Source organism: Anopheles merus, chromosome 2R, assembly GCF_017562075.2.
Source record: "Anopheles merus strain MAF chromosome 2R, AmerM5.1, whole genome shotgun sequence".
Classification (NCBI taxonomy): Eukaryota; Metazoa; Arthropoda; class Insecta; order Diptera; family Culicidae; genus Anopheles; species Anopheles merus.
Window position 1 is genome coordinate 15,046,072 of NC_054082.1, and position 27,606 is coordinate 15,073,677.

The window sequence follows — 27,606 nt, forward strand, 5'->3', positions numbered from 1 at the left end:
CTTAAACAAGCGAGTGCTTCAAGGCTGCTCCACAAGGCTTCACTCGTTTGTGAAAAGAGAACCCTACCGCCCGGCACTTGGCGGTTTTTATCCCATTCCCCATTTGTTGCATTCAGGGGAGTGATATTTCGTCCTCTTCGAGCGAAAAAAATCCTTTTCTCATTTATTATGAAGTAGTGGTAACAACGAAAACTGGGCAGAGGTAGAAGAAAAAGGCATAATAAACCGCGAACCATGGGTCCTGCTTGCAAGCCACTAGTCGTAGAAATAATAATAGTAATAAAAAAACCCCTGTATACACATGTGTGTGACCCACGACCTCCCAAACGATGGCTTGCTTTTATCATCGTACGCCTGCGTTCATCATTGCTAATTAAAGTCTCCCGTCAGATCTCGTGTCTGTAGGTGTGTGTATGTGTGTCTGTGTGTGCGTGTGTGTGGAAAATGGGAAGCAATATCCCGTCCCGTCCACGGAGGGCTCATTTCAATGGGAACGCGCGCGCTTAAAAGAGTTTCCTTTCCCCATCATCATCGTCATCGTCATCGTCATCGCCCAGTTTTCGTTGCGGTGAACCAATAACTTTCCTTTAAGGGTCCAACAAAAGAAGGAAGCAAAAAAAAACCTACATAATGAACACATACACACAAACACACCATACATACATGTGGATACACCCGTCGACAGTCCAAATGTGCATGAACCGCGAAGCATAAAGCAAAGCCATCCTTGAGATCAGCAAAACATTCATTAGCCAATAGGGAAAGTGCTATTAGTGGGATAAGCCAGCCGTGTGCGAGTGAATGTGTGTGTGTGTGTGTGTGTGGAGTGGGCTTTGGGAGGGACGGCATTGGTGAGATTGACATGTGTGTGGGTAGAAACACAAAAAAACGCAAAAAATACTGCAGCAGCAAAAACCCGGCCATTCAAAACTACCCGAACAATGGCACTCCAGGGGAAAACAATGACCATTCATCATAAGTTTAGAGGACGTCGCCGTTTTCTATTGTTTTTGTTTTCCACTCTCAGATCAAAGCGTCGCGGGAAGCAAAATGAATGGATGATGGAAAGCGGGTTGAGGTGAAAATGGTCCCAAAGGCTGAGCTGGCAGGGTTAGGCTTGCGACGTGGGTTTTGAAATTAACATTGAAGGTAAGCGAGGTGGGTAATTTGTCTGGAAAATGGTGTTGATTTTATACTCACCGTTGTATGTTGTATGAAATTTGAATGTAAAAGATAAATACTACAATTAAATCATGTAATGAAAGTTTTGCTCCTACTTATTGTATTTCATTCTAATAGTTTGCTTCATGTCCCAACTCAAAACTGAATAGCGAACGATTCCAATTACCATTCAAACCTCTACAACCACCTCGGGAAAAGCGGACATGTCACATTTGCTGCAAATGTGTCATCCACTCCCAGCACCATGACCTTCGCATGTTTGCGCTGCATTGCGAACGTTGCACAATCGAACCGGTAACTGGTGTAACATGCATGCAATTCGAATTTTCCGTTCCGTGTGCACCAATGAAAATTACAAAACCCATCCTGGTCTGGGCGATGTAATTTTGCGACCAAATGTGTACTTCCTCATTTCCATTTTTCCCCTCCCGTTGGCCCCATTCGGAGCCAATTCCGGATCAACCCAGGCTGTATGTGTGCCCATCCCATCATACTCGCTTGCGCGTAGACATGCTTTCGATAATCGAAGTTTCGCCCCCGGGGGCTTTCGCCCCACCCGGCTAGATTCATTACCGGGGGTTGGTTGGTTTTTAGGTGGAAAATTGAATCGTCAGCGCCCGCACATGTAATTTTTAATTTCCTTGCAGCCTCGCCTGCCGGTGGCTTCCCGTTTTTTCCCGCATGCAATTGCACTGCAATCGCGCTTATGCTCGGGCATGTAGACTGCTGGGACGGGACGGGGAGTTGGAAGCGTGCAGAGAGCGCGGCCGGATGGAGGTGGTTCGAGCAATTAAAGCACGAACCGCACCTACCGAAACGGCGGCGCGGTTGACAAATTGGACGAAGGGAAATCGACATTTTACCGAGCGCTTCCTGCTTGCCGTCCGTCGGTAGCAGTCGGCGCAAAATGGGAGGTTTTTGTGTTTTGTTCGGTGAAGGACATGTCCAGGGAGGTGATTAAAAGGCTGCACACCATACGTGAATTCAATTTGAGCAGTGATTTAAATTCATCAAAATAGGTGTGTGCTTTTGAGAGCAAAATTACATTTCGCAGCCAAAATGCGCTTCATATCGCGCATGCCGGTAGCCATCATTGCCAACCGGACCGCCCGCAAGGGTGTGCCAGGACAGGAAGGCATAAATCAAAACATTACGCTCCTTATTCAAGCACCCTTTTTCATTTACACACACACACAACCACACACGCGCGCGCCTGGGACGAGACGCCATGCTTTTGTGCCGTTGCACCCACCAATGGAACGGTGCCGGGCACGGTCCTTTCTGGCTAATGGGTGGCGATTTTTGGGGGCAAACGGTCAGCGGTGCGGGTAGGCGCGCGCGGACGAGGCCCGACCGTTTTCTGATTGTGTGCAGAATTTTCCACCCCTTTTGGGTTTAGCGAATTTACTGTCCAGACGCGACATTTTCCTGCCGCGCTGCATCGGACGATGGAAGCTGTTGGTAAAAAGGGTTATGTGCACGAATGGCGATACGAATGGTTTGTGTGTGTGTGTGAGTGAGTGAGTGAGGAGGTATGCAAGGATATTAAACCCACCGGCACTACATGTTTCATTGTGGGATAAAGGACTTCAATTACAGCAGTGGAAGAAGGAGTTCTCTGGAGGAGATTACTGTTTTGTGAATTTTAGTACTGAAAGGAACAGTTTAGCTGAGGATTTATAATTTAAAATTATTGTTATTATTTAAAAAAATCAAAATCCATTTTCAGAACATTCCTTTCTTAGTACATTCTCAAATTCGATCGAAAAACATTAACCCATCTTCCACCAAGTGTCATTCCGTTCGGTCGTTGTTCGTTGCCTTTTCTTTTTGAGACAATTTATTTCCCTTGCTCTGGGCACGTGTGGACCCGTGTCGCTCCTGCTTGCCAAACAGCGTATTTTTAGGCATGTGTGTAAAGTTCACTCTCGCCTCTAGCCTTCTCCTCACTGTTGTGTGTCTCCCTGCTGCCTGTGTGCGTATGTGTGTATGATACAATCCCGCTCCGATAACATTTCCGGATAGACAAAGGTCAGAAAAACGAGGGTCGATTAAATTTTTACCAGAATTGATATGGGTTGTTGGACATTTTATATCCCTCTCCGCCCCGCTCCCGTGGGTTCCCGAAACCCTTCCGAGAAGCGGGTCGTTTTTCCTTCCCTTCTCAAGCCACCTCCGTGGCAACGGAAGGTAGTGGGGCGGTGTTCGACCAACTGGCAAACCGGGATGGACGGACCCGATTCGATCAGCCCGGGCGTAGCCCAGCTCACTTCCCGCTGTCATTTCGACACGGTCAGAAACGAACCATCACGATAAGGACGCGAAGGACCAAACGCCACCAAAGCCATTGCCGCTGTTAGCCAGCGCTAGCGGCTGTCACGTATGGTGTGAGCATACGGTCGGGTCTGGGTAGGGAGTCCATTTTAAGGTGAGTTTGAATTGAAAACTGCTCGGTAGAGTGAGCTGTGGCGTGGTAGTTGGAGAATTGGATTGGTTTGAAGTGAGGCTCGCAATCGAGGTTTGTATTGGTAGGAACAATGATTTTTTTATCGTAAATAAGTGTTGGTTAAAATCGAAAGATATCTAACACTTGACTTTATCAAGCTAGATACTTGAGTCTTTTTGGTAGATCAAGAATACTTATCTTATTTCAACACGTTAACACTTGAAGTCGTTAAGCAATATTGTCCATTTCATCTGGAGTGCAAGAAACAATTGAAATCATGGTGGCGTGTTGATTGCGGGAAGATGGAATAAAGCTATTAAAGATCCAAGATGTAGTTAGAAAACTATACAAAATGTTATGTAAAACCATTTCATTTTATTTCATTTCATTTCATTTCAATATGTCTGTGTCTGGGGTTCCACATAAAGGCTTGAAACCTAGCTGGCCCTATTGGTACTAATCTAATTGGAACTATACTAAACTAAACTATACTAAACTAAATAGAAACGGATGTAACAGTAAGGAGATCCATAATGAAAGAAATAAGCAGCGAATAAGAAGAACATTTCATTAAGCGGATAAGAAGAACATTGTATAAAATAAGCCGGAACATAGTTTAGAAATTAAAATCACGGTAATGTTCATTGAATTGACGCAAACAAATTAGCCACGGGTCGTTAGTTCCAAAAGATGCGTTGCGGAAAGGTATTGCAAGAGCTGTCCGATTTCTTAAACACCTGGAAGGAACATACCAACTATGTTGGGAAAGCAAGTCTAGAGCTTCTTCATTCCCTCGTAAAGAATCGCTGATAAATGACACACTGCTTTTGTTCATCTAGATTCGAGGGTTTCAATATTGAATAATATGCAACGATCACTGTATGACGGCAATGTGGTGGAGGAATTGCCAAAGAGGCGACGATATAAGCACCTAGTGAAGCGCTTTCGCACACCTTCGTGTTTATTATTCCAACCTTCCCTGTTAGTACAGAAGACAACAGAAGCATACTCAATAACAGAGCGCACTAGGGAACAATGCAATGTCTCAAGGCATCTCAGATCGGTGAAGCCCGAAGTCATGCAAAAATATGGCCAGGATTTGAGTATGCTTTACCGATGATCAATTCATGATCACTATCGAATGATAGCATTTCGTCTAATATAACACCTAAATCGCGAACACATGACACACTGTTGATAACACTGTTATTAAGAACACAATTGCGAATGTTTGTGGTTGGCAAGTTTTGCTCTGTATATTGTCTATCTTTAGGCGCTTTGTAGTGCGGGTTGCATAGTTGGAGGTGCAATGTGATCTGCTTGGCATTTGAGGCATTTATTTGAAAACTGGAATTTGACTAATGTTCAGAATGAGCTTTTGTTTGCCAAGAAATGCAGTGGAAATAGTTTTCTTTGACATCTTTTTATTTGAATTATGTAGTACTGAATAGACTTTCATGGGTTCATTTTCATGTCTGTTGATGTTACGCTGTATGAACGTGTTTAAATTATATTAGAAAAAAACCTTAAATTAAACCAACCATTGTATTATTTTAGTCAGCAAATAAAATGAAAACCATGGCTGCATTCGTACTGGCGGCCATTTTCGTCGCAAATAACGCCTCCACGCAATGACAACTTTGTTAGTGTTGGGGTGGTGCTTGTTAAAAACTTCGTCTATTCTTGCTATTCTTTTCTCACCACCCGGTCCAGCATATATTATTCACATATATAGAAACACACACACACACGGTCGAGCGACCATGTACGGTTTGTTTGGCTGCCCGGCTTCCCACCCCGACAGCAGTTGAGTTGAGTTTGTGTTTCGTAAGAAAATATCTTAATGAGTTATTTTCCTCCATTCGTAAGGCTCGGCTGGCGACCATTTCCACCGACCGGTCTAATTCGTACTCTCCCACCCCATCCTGAGAGCCCATCCATTCAACCGTACAGCAGTTTGCCCAATTCGTCCGCTGGCAGGCGTGCCAAAAAGGGAGAAAGAATGGTGCCCGACGCGCAACGATGAAAAACCGCTCCACACCGGATGATCTTTGGCCGCAGCAGTGGTGGAGTCGAACCCCCAGCGCGGCAGAGGCGAAGCTAGCAGCGGGCGGGTGGAGGGGGGTGGCAAAAACTAACCTCAATCTTTGCCGTTTTTGCACGGCCCAGTCCAGCCATCCACACATGCACGCACGCACAGTAGCCAACCGTCCAATCGTGGCGCTCGGGTGTAAACTCCTCGCCAACGCCAGCAGAACGGCAAACTTTTCTTCCAAGCGCAAAAGGAACGGTGAACCGGCGCGCTTTCGCTAACTTTTGCCCCCGGTGTTGGGGTGGGCGGGAGGTATGGCGAGCAGGGAATATCGAACGGAACTGTAACTTTTCGCCCAGTCTCCCAAAACTACGGTCGGGCTACCGTTTTGGCACCATTTTGAGCCCCAGTGTATGTGTGTGTGTGTGTCCCTTTCGTAATGGTTGCGCTTGTCCGATCGCCCTGCACCACACGGCGGCACCACACGGTGTGCGGATCCACCTTCGGGGTTGGACGTTCGGTAGCGCGGACGCTTTTAAATATACATGAATATTACATCCCACTGCGAGCGATGGGCCAGCGCCCGGCCCAGCCCAGCCCAGTGCTGCTCGGTTTCGGTTTGGGCAAAACTCCTTCCCGTTTCGTTGCCGCCCGCTCACCGTCCACAAACCCACGCCGTTTGGGATAAAGTATATAACCGCTGTGAGGACCGTCCCGGACCGGACCAGAAGAAAGCTGAACCCTTTTTGTCTAAACCTTTCGACCCCGATCTGCCACCCTTCCGCACAAGGGACGCATTCTTCGGACGCCATTCCGCTGCCCGTGCGTTTCGGCGTCCAACAAAACCCCTCGTTTGGCAAAAGGCGCGGGGGCCCACTGGCAAACTGGTCAGGCTATCTGATTTCCCTATTGCCTTCCCATTTCGGGACGCTCGTTCGACTTTTGTCGTCCGGTGTGGGTGGATGTAACGGGGCCGGGAGGGTGCTGAACGGGTGGGTTGGCCATCCTCACGGGAACCATTCCGGCGGTTTTTGTGCGCTTCCGTGTGCTGTGTGTGTGTGTTTTTGCAGCAGTAGCAGCAGCCGAGTGTGTTGGCGCAGCTGCCGAAACCTTTGCTGGCCGGACCGTGGACCACCGCTCCCCTTCCCTCACTCGGGATCATTCCGACCCGTTGGTGAATAATCTGCAGATAAATATGGCCGACCGAGTGCTGAGAAATGGGGTGTCCTTTTTGTGTCGGTGTGTGGCCCCGGCCAAACTAATAGTGCCCGGTCGGTTTTGGGGCCGACGGGACGGGATGTGAGACGCGGGATTGCGGAGAGTGAACGAGATGTATGTAGATGTACGAAAAATTCACACCACCATAACACACAGCAGGGCAACGGACGGGCGAACGGGAGGGAATAGGACAGGGAGGTGCTGTACATGCCAGGGTTAGCATTCTTTAGCATTCTTCTGGGTGGACCCTTTGGCAGGGTGGCTGAATGTGTTTCATGATTTGAATGCTGCTAATGTAACTACTGCTTCCATTTTACCATGCAGTGTGTTGTTGTTGTTGGGAAAACAGAGTGACTGGAAAAGAATTTACAAAAACTATGCTGTAGCGTTAGCCGTAAAGCTGTTAATAGGCAGTGTGTTTAATTTAGTACATCAGAGGTGCTAGTAGGAGTGCTAACGGTACAAAAACTGTTACTACAATAATCGCATTTAATTTAATCGGAAATGTAGAGCATAAAAGTGCTGTTCTATCTATGCGATTGCCTACTTTCAGGCGCATTGGTAAATCAAGTCAACACGGAGGAGTCTCTAAAAGGCTACAAAAGTGTTAGGATGTTCAAAGTGTTAAAAATGGCCTTCTTTGACCTCAGGAAGAGACATTTTAGTGTTTTTTTTAAAATGAATTACCTATTTTTTTTTTTTTTTTGAGGAGGAGGCGATCAACTGTCAAATGCAAAATAAATTCTCTTTTCGGTCGAATAAAATTACCATAAAAAACCATTTTAAATGGTACCAAATTCTAATGTTCAGTTTAAAACAGATCAATTGACTGATATGGTGGCTAAAACCTTGCACTACAAGTAAAATTACACGAGAATAGGCTATAATGTGACAGAAAATGTCAACATTTAACGCTAATATTCGAGATATGCTATTGCTTGAACCGGTCCGCAACAATAGCGTATATTGGAGATTACCTGCACTGTAATTGTATCAATAGTGATATGTTGAATGGATGGTACAGCTGTATATGATTAAAACTTAGCTTAGCAAAGTTAGCTTATTCGTTGGATTAGTAAGGTTAAATTTGTTACAACAGCGTTCTTGATTGATGTATTATTGACTGATTTTTTTCATTTGTATTTCACAGAAAAATTGCAAAAATGGAAGAGAAAGTAGCATAGCATGCTTGAACCATTTAGCAGAAGGCTTAGCCTTCAATGATTTGTCGAAAGAGTGACTGTCAAGCATAATAGTCTTCCATTTTAAATCCTTGATTCGACGTTTGTAGAGGTTGTGTATAGAAAAGCGTTAAAATTTGATGTTCATATTGGGCGATTATACTTCATATTAAGAAATAACTGCGCAAAAGACGAGTTTACCAACAATTTACTGAACTACAGTATAAAGATGAAATGCCTGCCCACAGGAAAAAAGATTGTCCGTTCTTGCTACGTGGGGACGGTCCATTGTAGACTTGATCCTTCTGTACTACGGAGCTGCGGAACATATAACATCAGTTAGCCTATATAAAACGGATATGTCCACGTGGCAAATATTATATTATAAACCAAGGTGGAATGTATAATGAGGTGTAGTTATAGCGCTTTTGGCGATCCCCCCCCTGGGCTCCGATTTTGACAGATGGTTTTCCGCTTGTATATGTATTGATGGATTGTTTACGTCTTGCATGGTCAATATTTGATGGAAATCAATTTGGGTGAATATTTTAATTTATTAGAACACAGCCTGTGATTTAAAATGGAAATTTTCCTTCGAGAACTTGAAGCGTTCGCCAAACGCAGAAAACTAACTGTCAGTTTTCTTCGTCGATTCTTCTTCCACCTAGCTGTCAAAACGGGCTTATAACTTGACCTGATATCTTTACGGTCCTTGATTATAAACATTTAAACAATTGCCAAACTGAAAATACACACCTTTGCATACCTCTAGGCGCTCATACAGTGAGATATACAGATAGCTTCATTTTGCAAGGAGCAAACAATCCACATAAAATAGATTTACACACCTTTAAGCGCAATAAAACAACTCTCTACCTGCCCTTTATTCGTCGCTCGTAAATCACAACAGCAAATGTAATCGAACAACACATACACGCACGACCGTACCCGTGCACATTGCACTGGCCTCACAAGCACATACAGCAAAATGGCTTCGAGATTCGTCCGGAATGGGCTTGCAATGGGAGGGAAAAATCCCTGCATCCGTTTGCGTCCACCATGAAAACTGTCCCCTGAGTGGTGTGGTGGGAGTGGGAGGAGGGGGGGGGGGGTTCTGGCTAAAGAAAGGGCAAAATAAAAAAAAGCAGCCCCCGATGCAAAATGCAAATAGAAAAGGGTGCATTCGGTACCCCGAAAGCTCTTCCCCCTTTTGGATGCATCGTCTTCCCCCTTTTGGATGCATAATTCAAAGGCCTCTCGACCACCTGCCGCCCCATTCGGCATGACACATACACACACACACACACGTGCACGAGTCAAAACCACCCGCAGACACCGTCCGGTCGGTTGATGAGTGCCCGGTTTCGACAGCCGCCTCGACAGAAAAGTGGAGTCGACGACCGTGTGGATTGTGGGTGAGCAGTGGCTCAGCGGTGGTGCAACATGGCGGGGGTTGCGAGACACAGGAAAAAGAAAACGAAGAAAACCAAGAAGTGTGTTCCGCTTTTGGACTCGGTCCGAGGGCTTTTGTGACATAGAGACAGAAAGAGAGAGAGAGAGAGAGAGAGAGAGAGAGAGAGAGAGAGAGAGAGAGAGAGAGAGAGAGAGAAAGAGAGAGACAGAGAGGGTCCGTATGCAGGACTGGCGACACTTGATATGATATGCTGGTGAAGGACCCCTGTGTGTCGGACCGTCGTGCAAAAAGTGGGCGAGGGTGGCCGGGAAAGTCTTAAATTATGTGCCTGTCCATTCGGGCAAGGATACACCGTCAGCCTACACACACACACACATCAAGCTGAGCAGTGTACAATGTGGTTAGTTGGAGCAGAAAAGGGTGGCTAGTCGTTTTATGGGGCCCGGGGACAACGATTCTGGCCGCTGGATGCCCATGGCACGAGATTGGAGCCGGTTGGTTGGACACGTTTGCTGGGAAATGCTCACTTCCTGTGGTGCTGTGACGAGTTCTGAACTGTGTTCTTCAATTCTTTCCGATAGCAAAACCGAGATATATGATGTATAGTAGAAGAAGTTAAACTAATAAATACAATAGGACAGTTTCTTGCAATATTACAAAGTAGTCAACAAGAATTCTTTCCAAAGAGAAATACTTTACAGTGACCTCGGTACCAACGCTTGTCCAACAGTTTTGAGATGTACCGCTTCGACGCTCGAAACAGAGCTAAGGGTTTCTGGAGGAGGTCGTCGCATACTGCGAGATGCTTTTAAGAAAATTTACCCCCACAAAGTCCTGCCTGCATGTCCATTGCACTGAGCGTGATCATGTGGGCCGACACATGTCTTCCCACTTCTTTCTCTGTGTCTGTGTAGACGTACACATACACACACACACACTTACTCAGTACCATCGATGCATGGCTTCTCGGAAGCAATTTAAACTGCTGCAAAACCGTGGTCCTTCCGTGGCCTTTCGAACGATCCGCTTGCATTCGTTTGGTCTTGCTGGACTCGCTTGTTGGCATGGTTAAGCATCCTTGTATTTTCCATCCTTCCTTGCAGCGCACTAGCGATAGCCCGCTAGTGGCCGACCTCAATGGCCAGCCGATGCACAAGGGAACTGCACTGGGCTGGGCGATGGGATACGGTTGGCCCACGTCATGAGTGCAATCATAATTGAACAGATGGGGACGTCCAACAAATTGAATTCGCCGCATCTCTTTTTCTCCTTCAGTCGTTCCTGGAAGCGGTAGAAGTAGCAGCGCCGGCAACCGGCTTCCGACCCGAATGTTAGCTTTGATCAACCCAGTGTACAATGTCCCACGCGTTGGCCGGTTTCGAAAGGACCTCCGGGACCGATCCGGGCTGTGGCTTTCTTTGGCCCTGGCCTGTCGTTCCGTTTGCATCGGGCAGAAATTCGAAGCAGCAAATTGTTTGCACCCGTGTCTGTGTGTGTGTGAGTGGGTTTCGTCTTGCGCGTGTGTACAGGGTGTGGTGTCCCGTGTTCATTATTCGTGACCCGCTCGTCAAGCAGACATCATTATCCGGGAGCCTGCTGCATGCTGTGCACATGGTACGCCGCACTGTGCCAATGCCAGAAAAAGGATGTTGAAATGCTCTCGAGCTTGCTTCGGTGGTAAGCGTGCAAAAGATGGTATCCATGTTGGGTTGGGGGCCAAAAGCGGGGGCTATTTTTATATGACCGGATCGGGCACCGGAAGCGGATCAAATTTGAGAACAAAGGTGTGCTTATTCGGTGTGCCGGAAATGGGTTTCGGGGAATCGTTTGGCATGTGAAAGATTTTCGGCAAGTGCGCAAGCGAATGGATTGTAGTTTTTGTATGCGTCGTTTTAAAGTGTGTTAAAGATTAAATATTGTTTTACGGATTGTTGATTATGCATCTAAGAAACATTGAAACTCAATTTAGTGTGTTTTACGTAGTATATTTATGTCGTATGAAAGAGCCTAAAGGAATGCAATTGGTTTTGCAAGAATGAGTTATTAGGACGAATTAGATGAATCTTTTTAATTTTGTGAAATGAATAGTGTAAGACATAAGGAAGAAAAAGAATATAAATTAACTACCCAACGTATGGAATATATTTGTGACAATATCAACAAAAAACCTAATTATCATCTTTGTAAACCCCTCATCCGTTATGAGTAAAAGGCAAATTCTGAAACAAATGTATGCATACTTTCAGGCGCTTTATGCACAACACGGTCTAGAACGGTTTGTTTCCACGGTAACCGTGTGCTTTAGACACATCGCAAAGTAGCGTCACGCCGTGAAGCCCAAACCGATGACATTTGATAATATTTGAAGTTCATTGCTAAAATAATCTGTTTCAACAAATTGTCATGGTATGTCTAAATGCACGGTAATTGGCTAACCTTACTGGTATGGTAAAGAATCACTTGTTGTATTCTCATGACTATAACTAACATTTTCCCCTTTTCCATTTGCAGCATCCTTTACTCATTCTGGGTTAAAAACTCGTTTTCATCTGCGTCTGACCTCGGCCACTGACCATAACGCATGCGACCTCCGGTGACACCTGCAGGACCTCGAAGGTTAGATGGGGATGCTGTTTTCAAAACAACACCACTAACACTGACCATAAGTGGCGTAATCCATCCAACTATCATCTCGTCGAGTTCAATTGACCTTTACACGCACTACGGGAAAAAATAAAAACCGGATGCTGTATTTTGAGCGAAACAGGGAAAAACTTGTTTCCATCAGTAGAACTGGACTGCATGCGAAACGGGAAACCAGTCACAGAAGCTCATCTCAATTTGCGCATCGTTAAACACTGCCGTTTCGTATTGCATGCGCCCCTCGTTGTGTGAACACTGAATACGTGTACTGACAGGATCGTGCGCGTGATTGCCAACACCACCGACATGTTACCGTACGACAATTTATCTGTCAAAATTAACACATACTTTTCACTGCCCTGCCTCAGTGGCCCAGTGGAACGGGGAGCAAAGTGTCGTCCCAACCGGTCGAGTCGAGCAGCCCCAGTAGCAGTAGCCTGCCCACTGCTGTTCGGCAGCAAGATTTCGGGATGTAGCGCTCCCGTCATCCCGTTGTAAGTTAAATTAAAATGCGGCTTTTCACCCGTAATTCATCTTCGTGTGACGTGGCAGTCGACCGGTTTGGTCCATCCGAGCACGGGCAGCCGAACAGCGGACGAGGATCACTTTATTTTCGCTCTAATTTATGCTCCGCCGCCGCCGGGTTCAGCTCACCACCATGCCCGAACCTCCTTCATCTTGGCGAAATAATGTCCCGGCGTGGTTAAACCTCCCGAACCCGAAGCGAAGCAAATGGACTCCGTCCGCTGCGACCGTCCGATAGGCAAACGGTACCGAACGGCGAAACCTCAAACCCCGCCCGACCCGGGGCGCCTGGCCCATCGGTGGTAACACTTTATCCATTTCATTTCCATATTGAGTTGCTTTTTCCGAACCAATCAATCTTCCTGTTGTTTCACGTTTCCGCTCCGGCAATCCTTCGCCCACGTTAACCCGCAATGGGATGGGAGTAGGGTGCGGGGTGCGGTAGCCACTTCTGCTGCCACGCAAGGGGTCCGATTTGCGCTGGACGGAGCGCCAGGGCGAGACACGTTCGACCGAGGGATGATGTCCTTTTAGCGTTGTTTGCGTTGATTCGTTCCGGTTCGGGCCGGCAGCCGTTCGCACGGGTAGTAGCAGCAGCAGCAGCAGCAGAACACTAACAAAACATTTGTCCCCGCCTGTAGAGCGTTCTCCTCGTTTCCCGTTCAATGGCTGCGGAGGGGGGAAACAAACACCTTCACGCCAGCCCCGTGTAGCCGCTCCATAGTTTGTAGTTGATTGGAAGGATTAATCGGATAGGCGAAAAGTGCTTGGCGGTTGTTTTTTCTTTCCTTTTTCCATCACACCACTTCTCATCCCGTTTGCGTTCAAATATACTTGACACACACATACGCAACCTGTTCACGCTGTCAAACAGTAATCTCACCTTCCCCTTCCGTGTGCGCTCAAAATGGCAAAACTTTAAGCCGACCGGCAAACAGAGTCGCTTGTGCGGCGTCCGTCCCGGTGACGGTGACATAAATGAGAAGAAGATAAATTAATTAATTAATGCTGTATGATATAACACTTTAACTTTCGGTTATCAACGGGCTACTCTTGCGCAACGCACACGTGTAGCCAACGGTCCCACGCAGGAGGAGTGCGCAGGGCAATCGCCGCCAAACTACTACGGAAACTGAACGAACATACTGGATGTAGAAAAAAATGATGTGCCTTACACGTTCATCCTTTTTACCTGCAAAAACGGCAAGTAAGTTCCCCCTGCGTTCTTTGCCTCTCCGCCACTACGGGGATGGGAAAACGCTCTCATCTCAAATTCGAACACTCACCCAACCCAACCAAGGACCACGGCATCACCACGGACGCCATCTAATGATTCAAGACGGCATGAACGATGACATGGACGAAGGTGCCCGTCAACGACGGAAACGGCATCTCCCGCTTCGGTTTGGGAGCCGGCGAAAGGATTAAAGGGCAAAACGGAGTAAGACCGCGAGCGGTTGCTGCTGGTCGCTATCGAAAAACGGTGGAAAATTCTACCTAGGGTGCACAGATTGATCGTTCCGTAGGAAAAGGGGTGGGAAGAAGCTGGGCAACGGTGCCGTTCGGTGGTGCGTCGCCCTGCCAGACGGTTGGAAGGTGCTGTACACCCGGACCCGGTCCGAATTCAATAAGTGGAAATATCATTTTCGCCTTTGCCCGAACGCTCGAAAAGATGTGCTCGGCGATGGGCATCGTGTGGGTGAAATATGGAACGCATTAATTTGAATGATTTTCTGGAAGTCCAACCACAGGACGCCGACCAACAGGGTCCGTCGGTGGAGAAAGGGGATGACGATTTGAAACAAATTGACACGAACTGGTGCGACTGGCAATTGTCACATTTTATCGGGAAGGAGTTTGATTTGAACAGTTAAATTTTCGTTGGAGAAATTAGAAATAAAGGGAGTAATTTAAAATAAAAAATAAAGCAACGTGAAGTAATATGTTTTTCCAATTGAGTTTGTTGAACGTAGGTAGTACCGGTATTCGCCACCATATGCAAAGTGGCGCTGCTCGCCAGACATGCAATCCGATTGTGTTGCACGACACTAGCCGCTGCGGAGGAAAGCATTCTGTGCGACTTTAAATCATATCGTTCAACGATGTGTGTTTTCTACTTCGTTTTCATATACTCTAGCTTGAACTCTTTCGCAACAGCACATAAGAAAAACACATACCGCTGTGCATGTCCTTGCTCTGTGGATGCTTTCGACGAAAGTCCTTGGTTTATTTTCTTAGCTCATATTGGAATATTCGCGATTCTCAAGCATTCATTCGAGCATCTTTGTTAAGATTTTCAATTCCACAATACACGCAAGCATCGTATGTGGTGTAATTAAATTGGATGATTTTTCAATCCTGCTCCATGTGGCGTCATCCTTTGCCCAATCCGCCTCAATGGTGTTCGTTTCGTGCGGCCATTTCGTTCCCATTCTCGAGCCACTCTCCAACCATGATGTGATGTTTTGTGGACAGTTAATCGAAGGCAGCTTCGCACGTCCAGCCGTGTATGTTCGCTCCCCATCGGGCGCGTAACGCAGTGCGCGTATGCTAATGCGTGAACGTGAGTGACAAATGACACCACACGCTAGGCAGAACATGCTCATTGTCATTAGCGATGTATTTGTCATTTGCGGGACGGTGTAATTAATAGCACGCTGTCAGATGGTTTATGGTGGCCGGTATGTAAAACAGGGTTTGAGGTACGTTGTATACATACTTCTTGATAGACACGGTGCGTGATCCGATGTGGAAGCGGTGGTGGAGTATGACTGTGTGGAGCGGGGCTAGATGGTTATTACAATCTTAGCTATTTTAATTTTTCAGGCGTACAGAAGCGTACTCTGCTTGCTGACCGAAGATGACAGTAGCAATCGAGTCGGAAAAATAAAACACTACGGAAAAATCTTAAATAATCTAACAGGGCTCCGTCTACCGTGTAAATGTATGATTTGTTTTATGATGCATAAAAACATATTTTCTTATTAGAATATCGTCATAAACCAAATCTGCTTCAACTGTGTACAGAATTGTTAGGGTCTCTCTGTGTCGTGCCGATTGCATACACACAGGGGCGTATAGTTTGACACCTTTGCTCACAGGTAAGCACACAGGTAAGCCCCTAATTGTATGCAAAACGCACGGCACGTTTTGACCCTAAATTTGCTCTACCACTGCCATTTGGTGTGCCGTGTAGCGTTCTATACGATCCAGTGGTATGAATCGTTGTGATATTTCATTTAGTTATCTACAGTTTTGGATTAAATCTACTTACCAACAGCCCAATTTGCTTTTGTTTCGGATAAGCCCATCAAGCGCCAAATCATGTCAACACGTGTGCTTCGTTTAATTTTTGTAAACATTTATAGGTTTTTATTTACCGTTTGTTTTGTTTTTGTAAGTACGTTTTTGTATCATCGTTATACAATATAAGTGATTTGTTTATATTATTTTTTATTATTTTCTCTCTACCTTCCAAAACACACTCGGCACGTTTTGTCGCGCTGTGTCGCCGTGGATGGGTTATTTGCTTCTTCTTCTTATTTTTTCTTCTTCTTCTTCTTTTCCCTTACTGTCACAATGGTTTTCTGTACAATATGTGTTCGTCTTTTACAATTTGCTCTATATATGCATTCTTGCATCGGTGTTGTATAGTGTTGATGTACGATTGGGATTTATATGATTTCCGTTTTACCCCATGCTCCCCTTCCACTAGATCTCTATTAATTGCCATTTTTCACATCTCCCCATTTCGCATCGTGGACTCACGCTTCGATACAATACCGATGGTTTTATGGTGCGCCCTATGTGCTCTATCGCTTATTTTATTACCACAAAATTCCCCCTCTACAGTGAAGGGATTCCCATCGCTACTTACATACAAATGAGCTCTGCTTGCGCACGGTTCGATTTGAAACTTACTCAAAATGTCCCGTTTTGGTAGAGCTGCTTGCCCCGATTGCCTCACAAACACTTACACTGCAATTTGTACATTTATATAAATTCATAAAGTTTAATAGGAATCTTTCTGTTTTGCTTGTGTTATTTGAAGAGTGTTCCTTTTTTTTAAGTTCTACTGTCCTTTCGATTCTTCGTCCCTTGGTGGTGTACTGGTGCTGTGCAATGTAAGTGTGTGTATGTGTGTCTGCGTTTGTATTATTGTATTATTCTGTTCAAAATGCTCTTTCTGGTGCTTAAAAAAACACGTTACAAACGATACACGTGAATGCAGTTTGGTTTTTGGTTTCCGATCATCCAAGTACCGACCGACCGTCCGAATGCTGCATCCTCACTTCTTCATCAGCGGCACAAGTCTTCATTTATCACGTGAGGAATGTACAAAAATGAATGTATTGCAAATGTATTTTGACAACGCGACTCCAACAAAATTAAAAAAAAACTAAGGTTGTTGCGCTATGAGTTGAGTTTACCATCATTACATTCATCTTTATTCACTTCTGGCCCGGCTGCCCGCTTACATACATTCTTGCTGACATAGACAAACACACACACACACACACTGGCTTCACTGGCTATGACTGCTTTACTAGCTGGCCCCTCGCAAGGCCAAAGGCTGAGCTGCTATACCTTGTCAGTGTAAACAGTTCTTTCCATCCTATCCTCTCGCAACAGCAAACAGGGGTGGGCAGGGAAGGGAACGACCCTTGTATCGACCACCCCTACCAAGGAGGAGAGCAGGCTGGGAGGAATTGTTTAAACCATTTGCTCATCACCTATCGGAACGAATTTTGATTAAAACCTTCTACCTATCCTTTCGAACGGAAATAAATTAGTGCAATGTATTTGTTTTTTGGAAGATACTACCACGTGCGTGTGTGTATTTGTTAGCTTTCTTTAATACAACCTCGAAAAATAAGTACAGTAAAGTAAACGAATACAACGAATACGTGAAACAATACACCGAAATTCCCTCAAAACGGTAATTTATCATTCTTTATCAGTCTTAACGTAACTATAAGAAGGAAACAATAGTACAAAAACAGCGTTGTTGCATCGTGTTGGCGTGCGTTGGAACGTAATGGAGGGTGGGAAGGTTTTGGTCGGCTTTGTTTTTTTTTAATCTATATAGTACAATTTTCGCATTAATGGATTTGCTACCCAAAAACCACCCGACCCACAAGATAAAAGGTAATAAAAGGCAAGTAGAAGAAGGTAAAACACGAGTGCCTTAAAGAAGGTATCAAAACAATTTTACACATTCCTAACACTTTCATTAAAAAAGGCAAAAAATTGTAGATCAACAAAGGATAAGAAAACATGAAACATCGAAACAAAAAACGAACGCTAAAGAGAGAGAAAGAGAGACATAATTAAGGCAAAAGAATGACACCACATGGGTTGAAACGATACAATTAGCCTAGAACACCGTGCAACAAAACAACATTTGCCTCCGCCGATAAAAATAAAGTTTGCCAAGTAAAGAGAGATGCTTTACTAAAGAGAGAAGTTACTACTGGCCAACATCCATTGCCTATTCTTGTTCGTACACACACACACGCATACACCTGTACAAAACAAAAACCCTCGGAATCATTCAAATTTACTAACGTTCCCTTTTTCTCTCCGACACGCAAAGATGCGTGTAAATATATGTGTACGAGAGGGTGTGTTGTGTGTTTGTGTGTGTGATTGTATTCATATGTTTTAAATTAACGCTACTTAAACCACGGCTACTTCCTTTCTTGCTAGTTTTAAACGATTTTTCGCCTTTATTTGTCCTTATTACTGTATAGTGTGTGCGTGCGTGTGTGCGTGTGTGTTGCCAACTTATTACAATTGTGATTTCACGCATCGCACACAAACAGACGCACACACATACATACATACACGCTTCGTCTTAAAAGTACACTGTACACTGTGCGGAAGAGTCTGGCAGCACTGGCCGGGACTTTCCGGTTCGTCGCCTACTTCAACCACGAACGAGGGAAAAAATAATTTAAACTTAAAACACGTGCGTCTCGCCTCGCGTAAGGTGTGGATAAAAACGAAGGCAAACGGGATGGGACGCACCCCCTACCCCCCACTTCCCGTCGATTGCCATCTAAATGCCTGTTACTATGCTTATAATTGTGTCTTTTCTTTACGATCCGGAATAAACGCGGCGAAATTACGGCTAATATGTACAATACATTGGAGAAGGAAGTGTTCTTAAACTTAAAGAGGGGAACGGGCTGTGAGGAGGAGGTCGCCTCCCCAACCCAAACCTATCATCGGGCGGCCTTTATTCCGCTATATATAAAAAAGTACTGTAACTTTGGTATTCAATGCCTCTAGAAAAAAAAAAACAAAAAATTGGGAATGCAAAAAGGGGAGGGGGGGCAGGTTGCAAGGGAGTAATTGTGTTTGTTTGTTTTACCGCTTACTGTGTAATCGATCACCTTGTGCTTATTCTACGTCGCAGTGTTTGTCCCTACACCGAGGGACGAACGGGTCAGGGCATGCGAGGCAGGTAGGCCGCCGGCGGCATGCCGTGACCGGTCGGTCCCCGCCGCTCGTCCGCGTGGGTGCGGCCGGGCGGCCCGCGAACCGGCGGCTAGTAGATCCGGGACATCATCCGACTGGGCGGCAGCTCGTACCCACTCCAGGGCGGGTAAAGTCATGCCGTTGCCGCTTCCTCCTTCATCAGTGCGGCGGCGGCGGCGGCTGCTGCGGCGGCTGCTGCAGCAGCTGCGGCGGCCGACGACGACGACGACGAACCGGACGGTGAGCTAGATGCACTGTCGTCCGTGGGCGACACACCGGAGGAGGCGGCTGCGGCAGCGGCCGCTGCCGCCACGGCGGCTGGCAGTGGCGGCAGAAGCAGCCCCGGCGGCAACTGAGGCGCCCCGGGGACGGGGGAAGCGGCTGCAGCGGCTGCCAGCGTTTGGGCCGCATGGTGGTGGTGGTGGTGATGGTCCCGCTCCCGGCTCCGCTCCCGATGATGGTCACCCCGGTCGCGATGGGCAGCGAGCGCCATCTGCTGGGCGGCTAGCTGCTGCTGCTGCTGCTGCTGGGCGGCCAGCTGCTGATGGTGCTGCAGCTCGCGCTGCTGCAGTTGCTGCAGCTCGCGCTGCTGCTGCTGCTGCAGCTTGCCCTGGTTGACCACGCACTTGCGCATGTGCTTCTCGAGCGTGGACGGTACGCTGAACGGCATCTCGCAGAACCGGCACCGGTACACGTCCTTGCCGAGCCGGCCGTGCGTCTTCATGTGGCGCGTCAGCTTCGAGCTTTGGGCGCACGCGTACGAGCACAGCTCGCACTTGTACGGCTTCTCGCCGGTGTGGCTGCGCCGGTGCACCGTCAGGTTGGAGCAGTTCTTGAACACCTTGCCGCAGAACTCGCACGTGTCGTTGCGCAACTTGCTCTCCTTCTTCATCATCGGCTGCAGCAGGCCGGCGGCCGGGCCGCGGCCCCCGTCCCGGCCCGGCTTCAGGTTCTCGAACAGCGCGTCGCCCCGGTGCATCCCGGGCAGGCCCCACCAGCTGTCGCTGCCCTCGAGCTTCATGCGCTTGGACGCCTCGAACGGGTTCTCGAACGGGTTGAACAGCGGGACCTGGGGCAGCTGCGCGTTATGGTGCTGCAGCATGTTCTTCGCCAGCTCCTCCTTGATGCGCAGCGCCGCCGGCAGCCCGTTCAGCTTCTCCGCCAGCCCGGGGATGGCCATCGCGCTGTTGTTGTTGTCCCGGTCCTTGCTCGTCAGCTGCAGCTTCAGCGCATTGCCCGACTCCTGCAGCGCCTGCTTGTACGCCTCCGAGTACTGCGCAATGTTGGACAGGCCGAACTTGTCCATCAGCTCGCCCACGAGCGAGGTCGACATCGACATCGATCCGCCCGACCCGTCCTTCTTCGACTGGCTCTGCGTGCTGCTCATGCTCAAATCTTCCGCCTCATCGTCCTCGTCGTCCTCGTCCTCATCCTCGTCCTCATCGTCGTCCTCACCGTCCGCGTGCTCGTCGTCCCCGTGCGCCGTGCGCCGGTCGCCCTCACCGTCCGCGTCCAGCTCGTCCGCATCCATCAGCTCGTGGTCCGTATCGTCCGGGTCGCTCTCGATCGAGTCGACGTTGCTGGTGCCCGAGTCCGGTTCCGACATGGCCGCCACGGACGTCCGTCGCCGTCCGTGCACCAGCTTCATGTGCTGCTTCAGCTTCGACGCCTGGCCGCAGGCGAACTCACAGCTGGCGCACTTGTACGGCAGCTCGGCCGTGTGCGTGCGCCGGTGCACCAGCAGATTGCTCTGGAACCGGAACTTCTTGCCGCAGTACTCGCACGAGTACAGCGCACTGTCCGAGGCGGACTGGCCCGACTGCTTGTTGGGCGGGGTCGAGGCCGACCGGGGCGTATTGCTGATGCTGCCCGCGTCCAGCCCCAGCAGCTGCTCGGTGTGCTTCTCGGGCGGGGTGAGGCTTTGCGGGCGCGAATTGTTCGTCAGCGGTGTCGGCGGCAGCTGATGGGAGGGCGACGGGCTGGCAAAGTGTGAGGGCGAGTGTGGCTGCTTGCGGGGGCTCGGTGAGTTGGACGAGGCGGACGTTAGGTTCGCACCGGGGCTGGTCGTGCCGGCGAGCTGCCGCAAGCGCTGCGAGTAGTAGTCCATGTGTGGCTCGAGCCCGCCCACAACGCCGGCTCCGCCTCCGCCGGGTGTCAGGGTAAGGGCGGAGGTGGCCGCACCGGCGGACGGCGGCCGCTCGGAAGCGGTCGCACCGGTGGCCGGGTTGAACTGCTGGCCGTGCGATTTGAGCTGGTTCGCGGCGGCAACGGCAGCCGCCGCCAGGTTGAGCCCGTGGCTGCGGAACTGTTCCGACATCAGGTGCTCCATGCGGAAGTCGTGATGCGTGCGGCCGAACAGCGGGCTGTGCGGGTGGTGCGGCGGCATGCGCAGCAGCCCGAACGGGTTCTGGTGCAGCTCGGGCGGCGGCAGCAGCGAATGGTGCGGCCGCAGCGACGGCGGCGGAAGGCTCTGGGTGGATTCGCTGCGGGCCGGAGCTAGGGAGGGCGCCGCGATGGTCCCGCTGCCCGCGGGAGGCGAATGTTGCGGCCGGGACGGTGACTGGACCGCGGAGACGGTCGGTTGCGGTGTGCTCGATTGTCGCTGGTGGGTCGTGGTCGTCGCGGCGGTCTGTGAGAGTGGCTGCGGGCTGGTAAGGGCCAGCGCTACCTCCTCGGTGTGGTTGACCGTGCTGTGGCTTCCGTTGGAATTGCTGCTGCTCAGTTTCGGCCGCTTCGTACGCACCTCCAGCTCATCGTCCGACTCGCCGGATCGGCCATTTTCACTGGCCGCTTTCGAGGCCGCCTCCAGCCCATTGCTTCGGTCTTTCGGGGCCGGCGAACGGATCGGTTGCTCCCGCTCGATGGAAGCGGCTTTCGGGCTGCGGCTGGCAGAGCGGGACCGTGGTGTGCGGGCTCGTGCCGGCTGCTCGTCGGTTCGCTGCTGTGCCGCCGGAACGGCTTCCCCGGTCGATGGGCCGTTGTTAGCCGCCTCTGAGGCGGCGGCCGATTCCGGTGCGTCCGATTCTTCGGTCGGTGCGGCGCCATCCCCGTCCTGGCTGCCCGTGCTGGCCAACGATTCGACGTAAATCTTCACACCGTGCGCGTGCTGGACGTGCTGCACCAACCGCCAGGCCGAATGGTACTTCGTTTTGCACGTGGAACAGACGTAGTTGCTTGGTTCTGTTCGTGTGGAGGAAGAAAAAGGAATAAATAGAGAGAGAGAGAGAGAGAAAAGACGATTAAAAATAAATAAAATTACGTTCCCATTTCCACAGCGACATCACACGCGGCCTTCGCATCTGTGCACTGTTGTGGATCAAAAGAATCGCGGATCGCGGGCATTCGGATCGAGATGATATAAATATTTGCCAAAACCGACCAAACCGACCGAGCAGGCAGAAACAGAGCGGAAACTGCAGCATGATTTTCGATGTGTTAAACGGAAAGGGGAATGGTGAGAGCGAGATATATAGAAAGAGAACAAACGCACAAAAATTGCCCGTGGAATGCACTCCGTGAAAATCAGGCAATCCCATATTAATTCCAGCCCTACTACCTTGAGCGATGCAAAAAAGGCCGCCGAGGCCGGATTAAAAGCGAGGTAGCGAGGGATTTGCAGTTGACGGAATAATATTTACATGCAGTTCAGTGTGTGCGCGCGCGTGTGTGTGTGTTTGCAATGTCCTGTTTATAAAATTGCATTGCAAGGAGGGCTATGAGAGAGAGAGAGGGAGAGGGAAAGCTGCAGCAAAACAGGAATACAGCAGGCCACAGCTTGTGTGCATCAAGCGTGGGGAAAATGACGCTGGGAACTGCTTGGACGGTGGTAGAGTTTTAATTAAAAAATAGCTATGATATTTCAGTGCTCAGTTTTTTCCCGCAGTTACATACCATTTCGTGACCGGTAGGCATTGTGCCATTTCGATGTGATGGCGTTTTATCACTTCTGGTTGAAAAAGTTCTAACAGTGTATTTTGTATTCTTCGGGCCCTTTTTTGTGCTGGTCTGCGAACCGTGCTTTCAAATTCAACAACGTTTCAACTGTCCATAATCCACACATGGTTCAATGTTTACTCGCTGCTAAAAGTTAAGCAAAACACACACACACACACACACACACACACGATTGCACGTCGGACGTGTGCTGGGGGCGTCATTTGAATACCAATGAGCGGACGGATTTGTTAGCGTACAGCTTTTGGAGGTGCTCTTCTGATGGTCCGATTTTTCCCGGGGAGCCTTTTGGAAAGCGAAAAATTTGGTGGTTTTTTCAACACATTCGACAGGATACATATGTGTGGACACAGCGGAGGAAGGAGTAGGACAGTGTAGCAGATGGCTACGACTGTTTTTTTTCGGGAAGCGATTTTTATTGCTTCAACTTGCTTCCCCGATACATCTCTCGCTCTCCCCCCCCCTCTCTCTCTCTCTCTCTCTCTCTCTTTATCTCTCTCTCCGGTAGGTTACTGGCTAAGGTTGCTTCCATTACCACACGATTACAAACTGGCCAGCAGCTTCTTCACCTCGAGGGATGTGTAATCGAACACCGAAAGCTGGACGAAGGGGCAGGAGATTTTTCAATTTTTTTTGTTGCTACATTGCCTTATGGAAATTTATAGTGTTTTATTAAAAAAAAAAAAAACAGCAACCTACAAAGGGGCCACGAAGCAAGACGCATTATCGCAAGCCACACAACCCACGCAGGCAATCATTTCGCCCCCGTTTTTTTTCGATTTTACAGTGACAAAGTACACATCCTTGATGGACTTGTGGACAGAGGGAACATCTCAAAAGGGGGATAAAAAAAACACACACACACACACACACGCAACGACGGCCAGTTGTCAGCCTTGTAAGTGAATTCTGCTCGGTTCTGCGGTGATTTGAGCAAAACAACCGTAACCGTAATTGACCGTAGCGCGGAACGATCCCCGGTCCACAGAAAGCGACGCCCAGTTCGATAATCACTTTCGCTACGAGACATGATAAATGTATCGTACCGCAATGGTTTTCGTGCTAAACATTTATTGCATTGTCCTGACGGCGAGACTTAATCAGCGCACGGAGGTTTGTGCGCTTTTTGACACATTTACACATGCCTTCATTCCGGGCACGTAGCGCACGCTTCGGGAGGGTTGTTGTATGTGTGCGTTTTTCCCCCTCAGCCCATTTTTTGTTTAAAGTCACCCAAAGAGAAAAGGTGTGCCACACATGTTATTGGTTTTTTGGGTTCCTCTTTTTGGGAGTAGAAATTTTCCAATTTTGGCAAGGTTTTATGATTGCTTTAAAGCTTCAAAATTCGACACGATTCTCACTTCATTTATCATGGCTAATCGTCTGGACCGAGGGGAAAGGGGGATTGTTCTAGTTTGATTTGGCGGAGGGAAAGGATAGCCATTCGGAAGGAGGACGCGTTACTAATGTCAATGGGCAGGCGGGAGAGGATGATGGGTGCTGTCTGCGGATGTATCCGGAAGAGCGCGAAAAAGCATTCCAAACAAATAAAAGGTGGAATAAAATTATGAAACAATGATGACATTGTTCGCCAACGCAGATCGTTCGTCGCCATACACTCCGCGGAGAACCAGAGAATGACCGTTCCCGTACCGACCACGATCCTGTGATCGTAGGCTAGCAAACAAACACCGAACGCGATTGACAATTAATCACCTCTTCCCACCCGGGATCGACCACGGCAAGTGAGACATCCACGCGTACACGCCCCGGTCTGCCAAACGGCCCAAACAGCGAACCCTGCAATTACGGCGTCTTCTCGGGCGCAATTTTCTCCCCCTTCCGTTGGGCATTGTTCTGTTCCGGTTGTTTTCGCAGCCCCCCACGGACGGTTGTCCACACTGCTGTCATCACGCACAGGATCGTACCTTTCCCGTTGGGCCGGCCGCTAATGTCGACGGCATCACACCGGCATCGTACCCGGGTTCGATCGATCGCGTGCAAAAAACACCCGCAACATCCGTCTGGAGCTGTTGTTGTTGCATACCGCGTAGTTTGATTTTGAAGGTGTGCCCGTCGACCCGATAATCATCCGTTGCCGCATTGCGCCGAGATTAATGAACAAACACAAGGCGTGCGTGTGGAGCCGACGATGCCGAGACGCGAGACCTTTAGGCATGCCGCCCACACGCGGGCACGGGCGGCCTCACGGCCACACAAACAACCAGGCGGAGGAGAGTGTGTGTGTGTGTGTGTGTGTGTGTGTGTGTGTGTGTGTGTGTGTGTGTGTGTGTGTGTGTGTGTTTGGCGCGAAATCATTGCATTGATTGTGCCCTTCAGGCGAAGGGATGAAACGTGCAGCTGGGCGGGACGGTGACGATGTGATGGTATTTGGGATGCGTTACCCACTCAGCCACTCAATACAGCTGGGTATACAGACACACACAAACATACACCAAAGAAGGCCAATCACACTCGGCACGGCAAGCTGTGACAATCGGGTGACAGATTGTGGAACCCACCCGACCCACCATCCCCAGCAGCGAGATGAAAAATGCATCCCAGACGAGGTGTGTTGATGCAGTCTACGGTAGCTACAAACATGGCCGACCCCTAAGCACTTTTTTTGTGACGCATCTTCTAGGTTGCGTCTCACTCTTTTTTATGTTTTATGGTAATAAAAAAACACAGAACTGAAAGGGTTTAAATGCCGACCACATCAACACCTTCCTGGAGGGTTTTTCATTCAAATTCTTCCTTTCCGTTTTTTTACTTGGTTCATCTACTTTCGCTTCCGTTCGGTGGGCAAGAACAACCAGATAAGACAAAGGCAAAGAAGCACCCTTATTCTGGAAAAAAAGAACACACAAAAAAAAGCTGATCCTAAAGCGATCCTCCCGGGTCCTAACGAAAGCGTGCACTTGAACGAGCACGCGCACGCGCACGCTCGCTCACCAACACGCAACAACGCAACCAACACGTGCGGCGGAAACGGGGCCAGGTGATCCGGTTCTTCTTCGGAATTCAAATGAAGCCAAACCCCTTTGCCTGCTTGCCGGCTCGCTTGCGCAATGAAAGTGATGCGCCCGGGTCTCGTGCGTGTGTTACACACGAGCCTCGGCTAAAGGGTAAAGCAAAAAAAAAATGGAGATCCCTGTTAGGTCCCTATTTTTTTTTTTGTTGGTTGAGCACAGGCCACCAGTTCAGATAGTATACAACACCGAACACCGCGTACCAGCTGGACCAACAAAACGCCTGCAGCGCAACTGAGAACGAAATCGAAAGCAACTGATCAAACTGAAGTGGAGCTCGAGCAGAGCAAAAAAGGGGTTGATAAGCAGCAGAAGGGAGCGAATAATGAAAGTGAAAGAGGAGCGGGTAGTACAAAAAATCAGGATACACCTCCCACCGTAAACAGTAGGGTGTATTTGATAAATAAATCGATCTTTTTTTAATGGCCTCCTGCTAACGATCGAGCTGTTGTCGGTTAAGGATGTCAGTAAGGCAAGCAAGAAGAAGGATGAGGCGATAATGAACTGTTTTTTTTTTCTACTACTCGGGAATGTAAGAGAAACGCCCCCGTGAAGTTACGCGCATTAATCAAAAAGCAAGATCGGAGGTGAAGATTTGGAGGAAAAAAACCCACACTACAACAAGCCCTGTACGATCCTTTATCCTTTTTTTAGCCTTTATCTAGCGATCGTTAGACCATCTGATTCTTTGAAGTGATATTTATTGCCAGATCGTCACCCAACATATGTCCTTCCGTTCGTATCGCTCTCATTCCCCTGCCATGTGAAGGAATGCACGAGCGAAAGGATCCAAGAGCGAGAGTGGAAAGTGAAAGTGTTTTTTTTTTCTGGGGAAAAAGATGTATAGACTCAGCTGATGAAACTTTACCATTACTTTTCCAAAGGGGTAATATTTTATCCACACATTACCCGAACACCCACACCAAGCAGCCTGTGTTTGGAGCTCATGAAGCAAATGGGATAAGCTTCTTACTTCCTTTTTTCTTAGTCCCTTTTTTGGGTGGCTACCTGATGGGTTAAGCGCATAAATCACACATCGTAACCACAATCCGGTCACTTTGCCAATCACACAGATCGGGAGGCAAAAAACTCCGGGAGGGAAAGGCTCAGCCCGGGTGGGAATGGAGTAGGGAACGGAACCATGCCCCCCTTTCGGGTGGGGTTTTGTCTTGAGTAGTCACGTTTTACGTCCCTTTTTGGCGCGGGGTTTGATTTACATATCCGAGTTTAACACACACACACGCACCCTCAAAAAAAGGAATCGGCCAGGAAAAAATCTGACCATTTCGAACCCCTTTTCTGTCGTTCTTCAAGGGGGGAGGGGGGTGGTGAGCCTTTAATCTCAGCCGAAGGACGAAAAATTGTTATCACTTCCGGTAACACTCCCCCTTCCGTTCATTGAAAAGGGTAGATGGGTTTAAGTATTTCGACAAAAGGGAGAAGAAGGAGTCGTTTACAATGGTCAACATCCCTCGCCCCAGTGAGTCCCCATTTTC

The 27,606-nt window shown here is 48.5% G+C and overlaps 1 protein-coding gene across 3 annotated transcripts in view; it reads right to left on the reverse strand.

The window, feature by feature from the left end:
• Positions 1–16,574: 16,574 nt before the first annotated feature.
• The window catches only part of LOC121588078 (B-cell lymphoma/leukemia 11B), a 67,859-nt gene continuing 56,827 nt past the window's right edge, over positions 16,575–27,606 (reverse strand). For all 3 annotated transcript variants that reach the window (XM_041905628.1, XM_041905626.1, XM_041905627.1), the window contains one exon: positions 16,575–22,304. In XM_041905628.1, the coding sequence (XP_041761562.1) occupies positions 19,258–22,304 (3,047 nt within the window). In that variant the 3' untranslated portion in view covers positions 16,575–19,257. The remainder of the gene's footprint in view (positions 22,305–27,606) is intronic.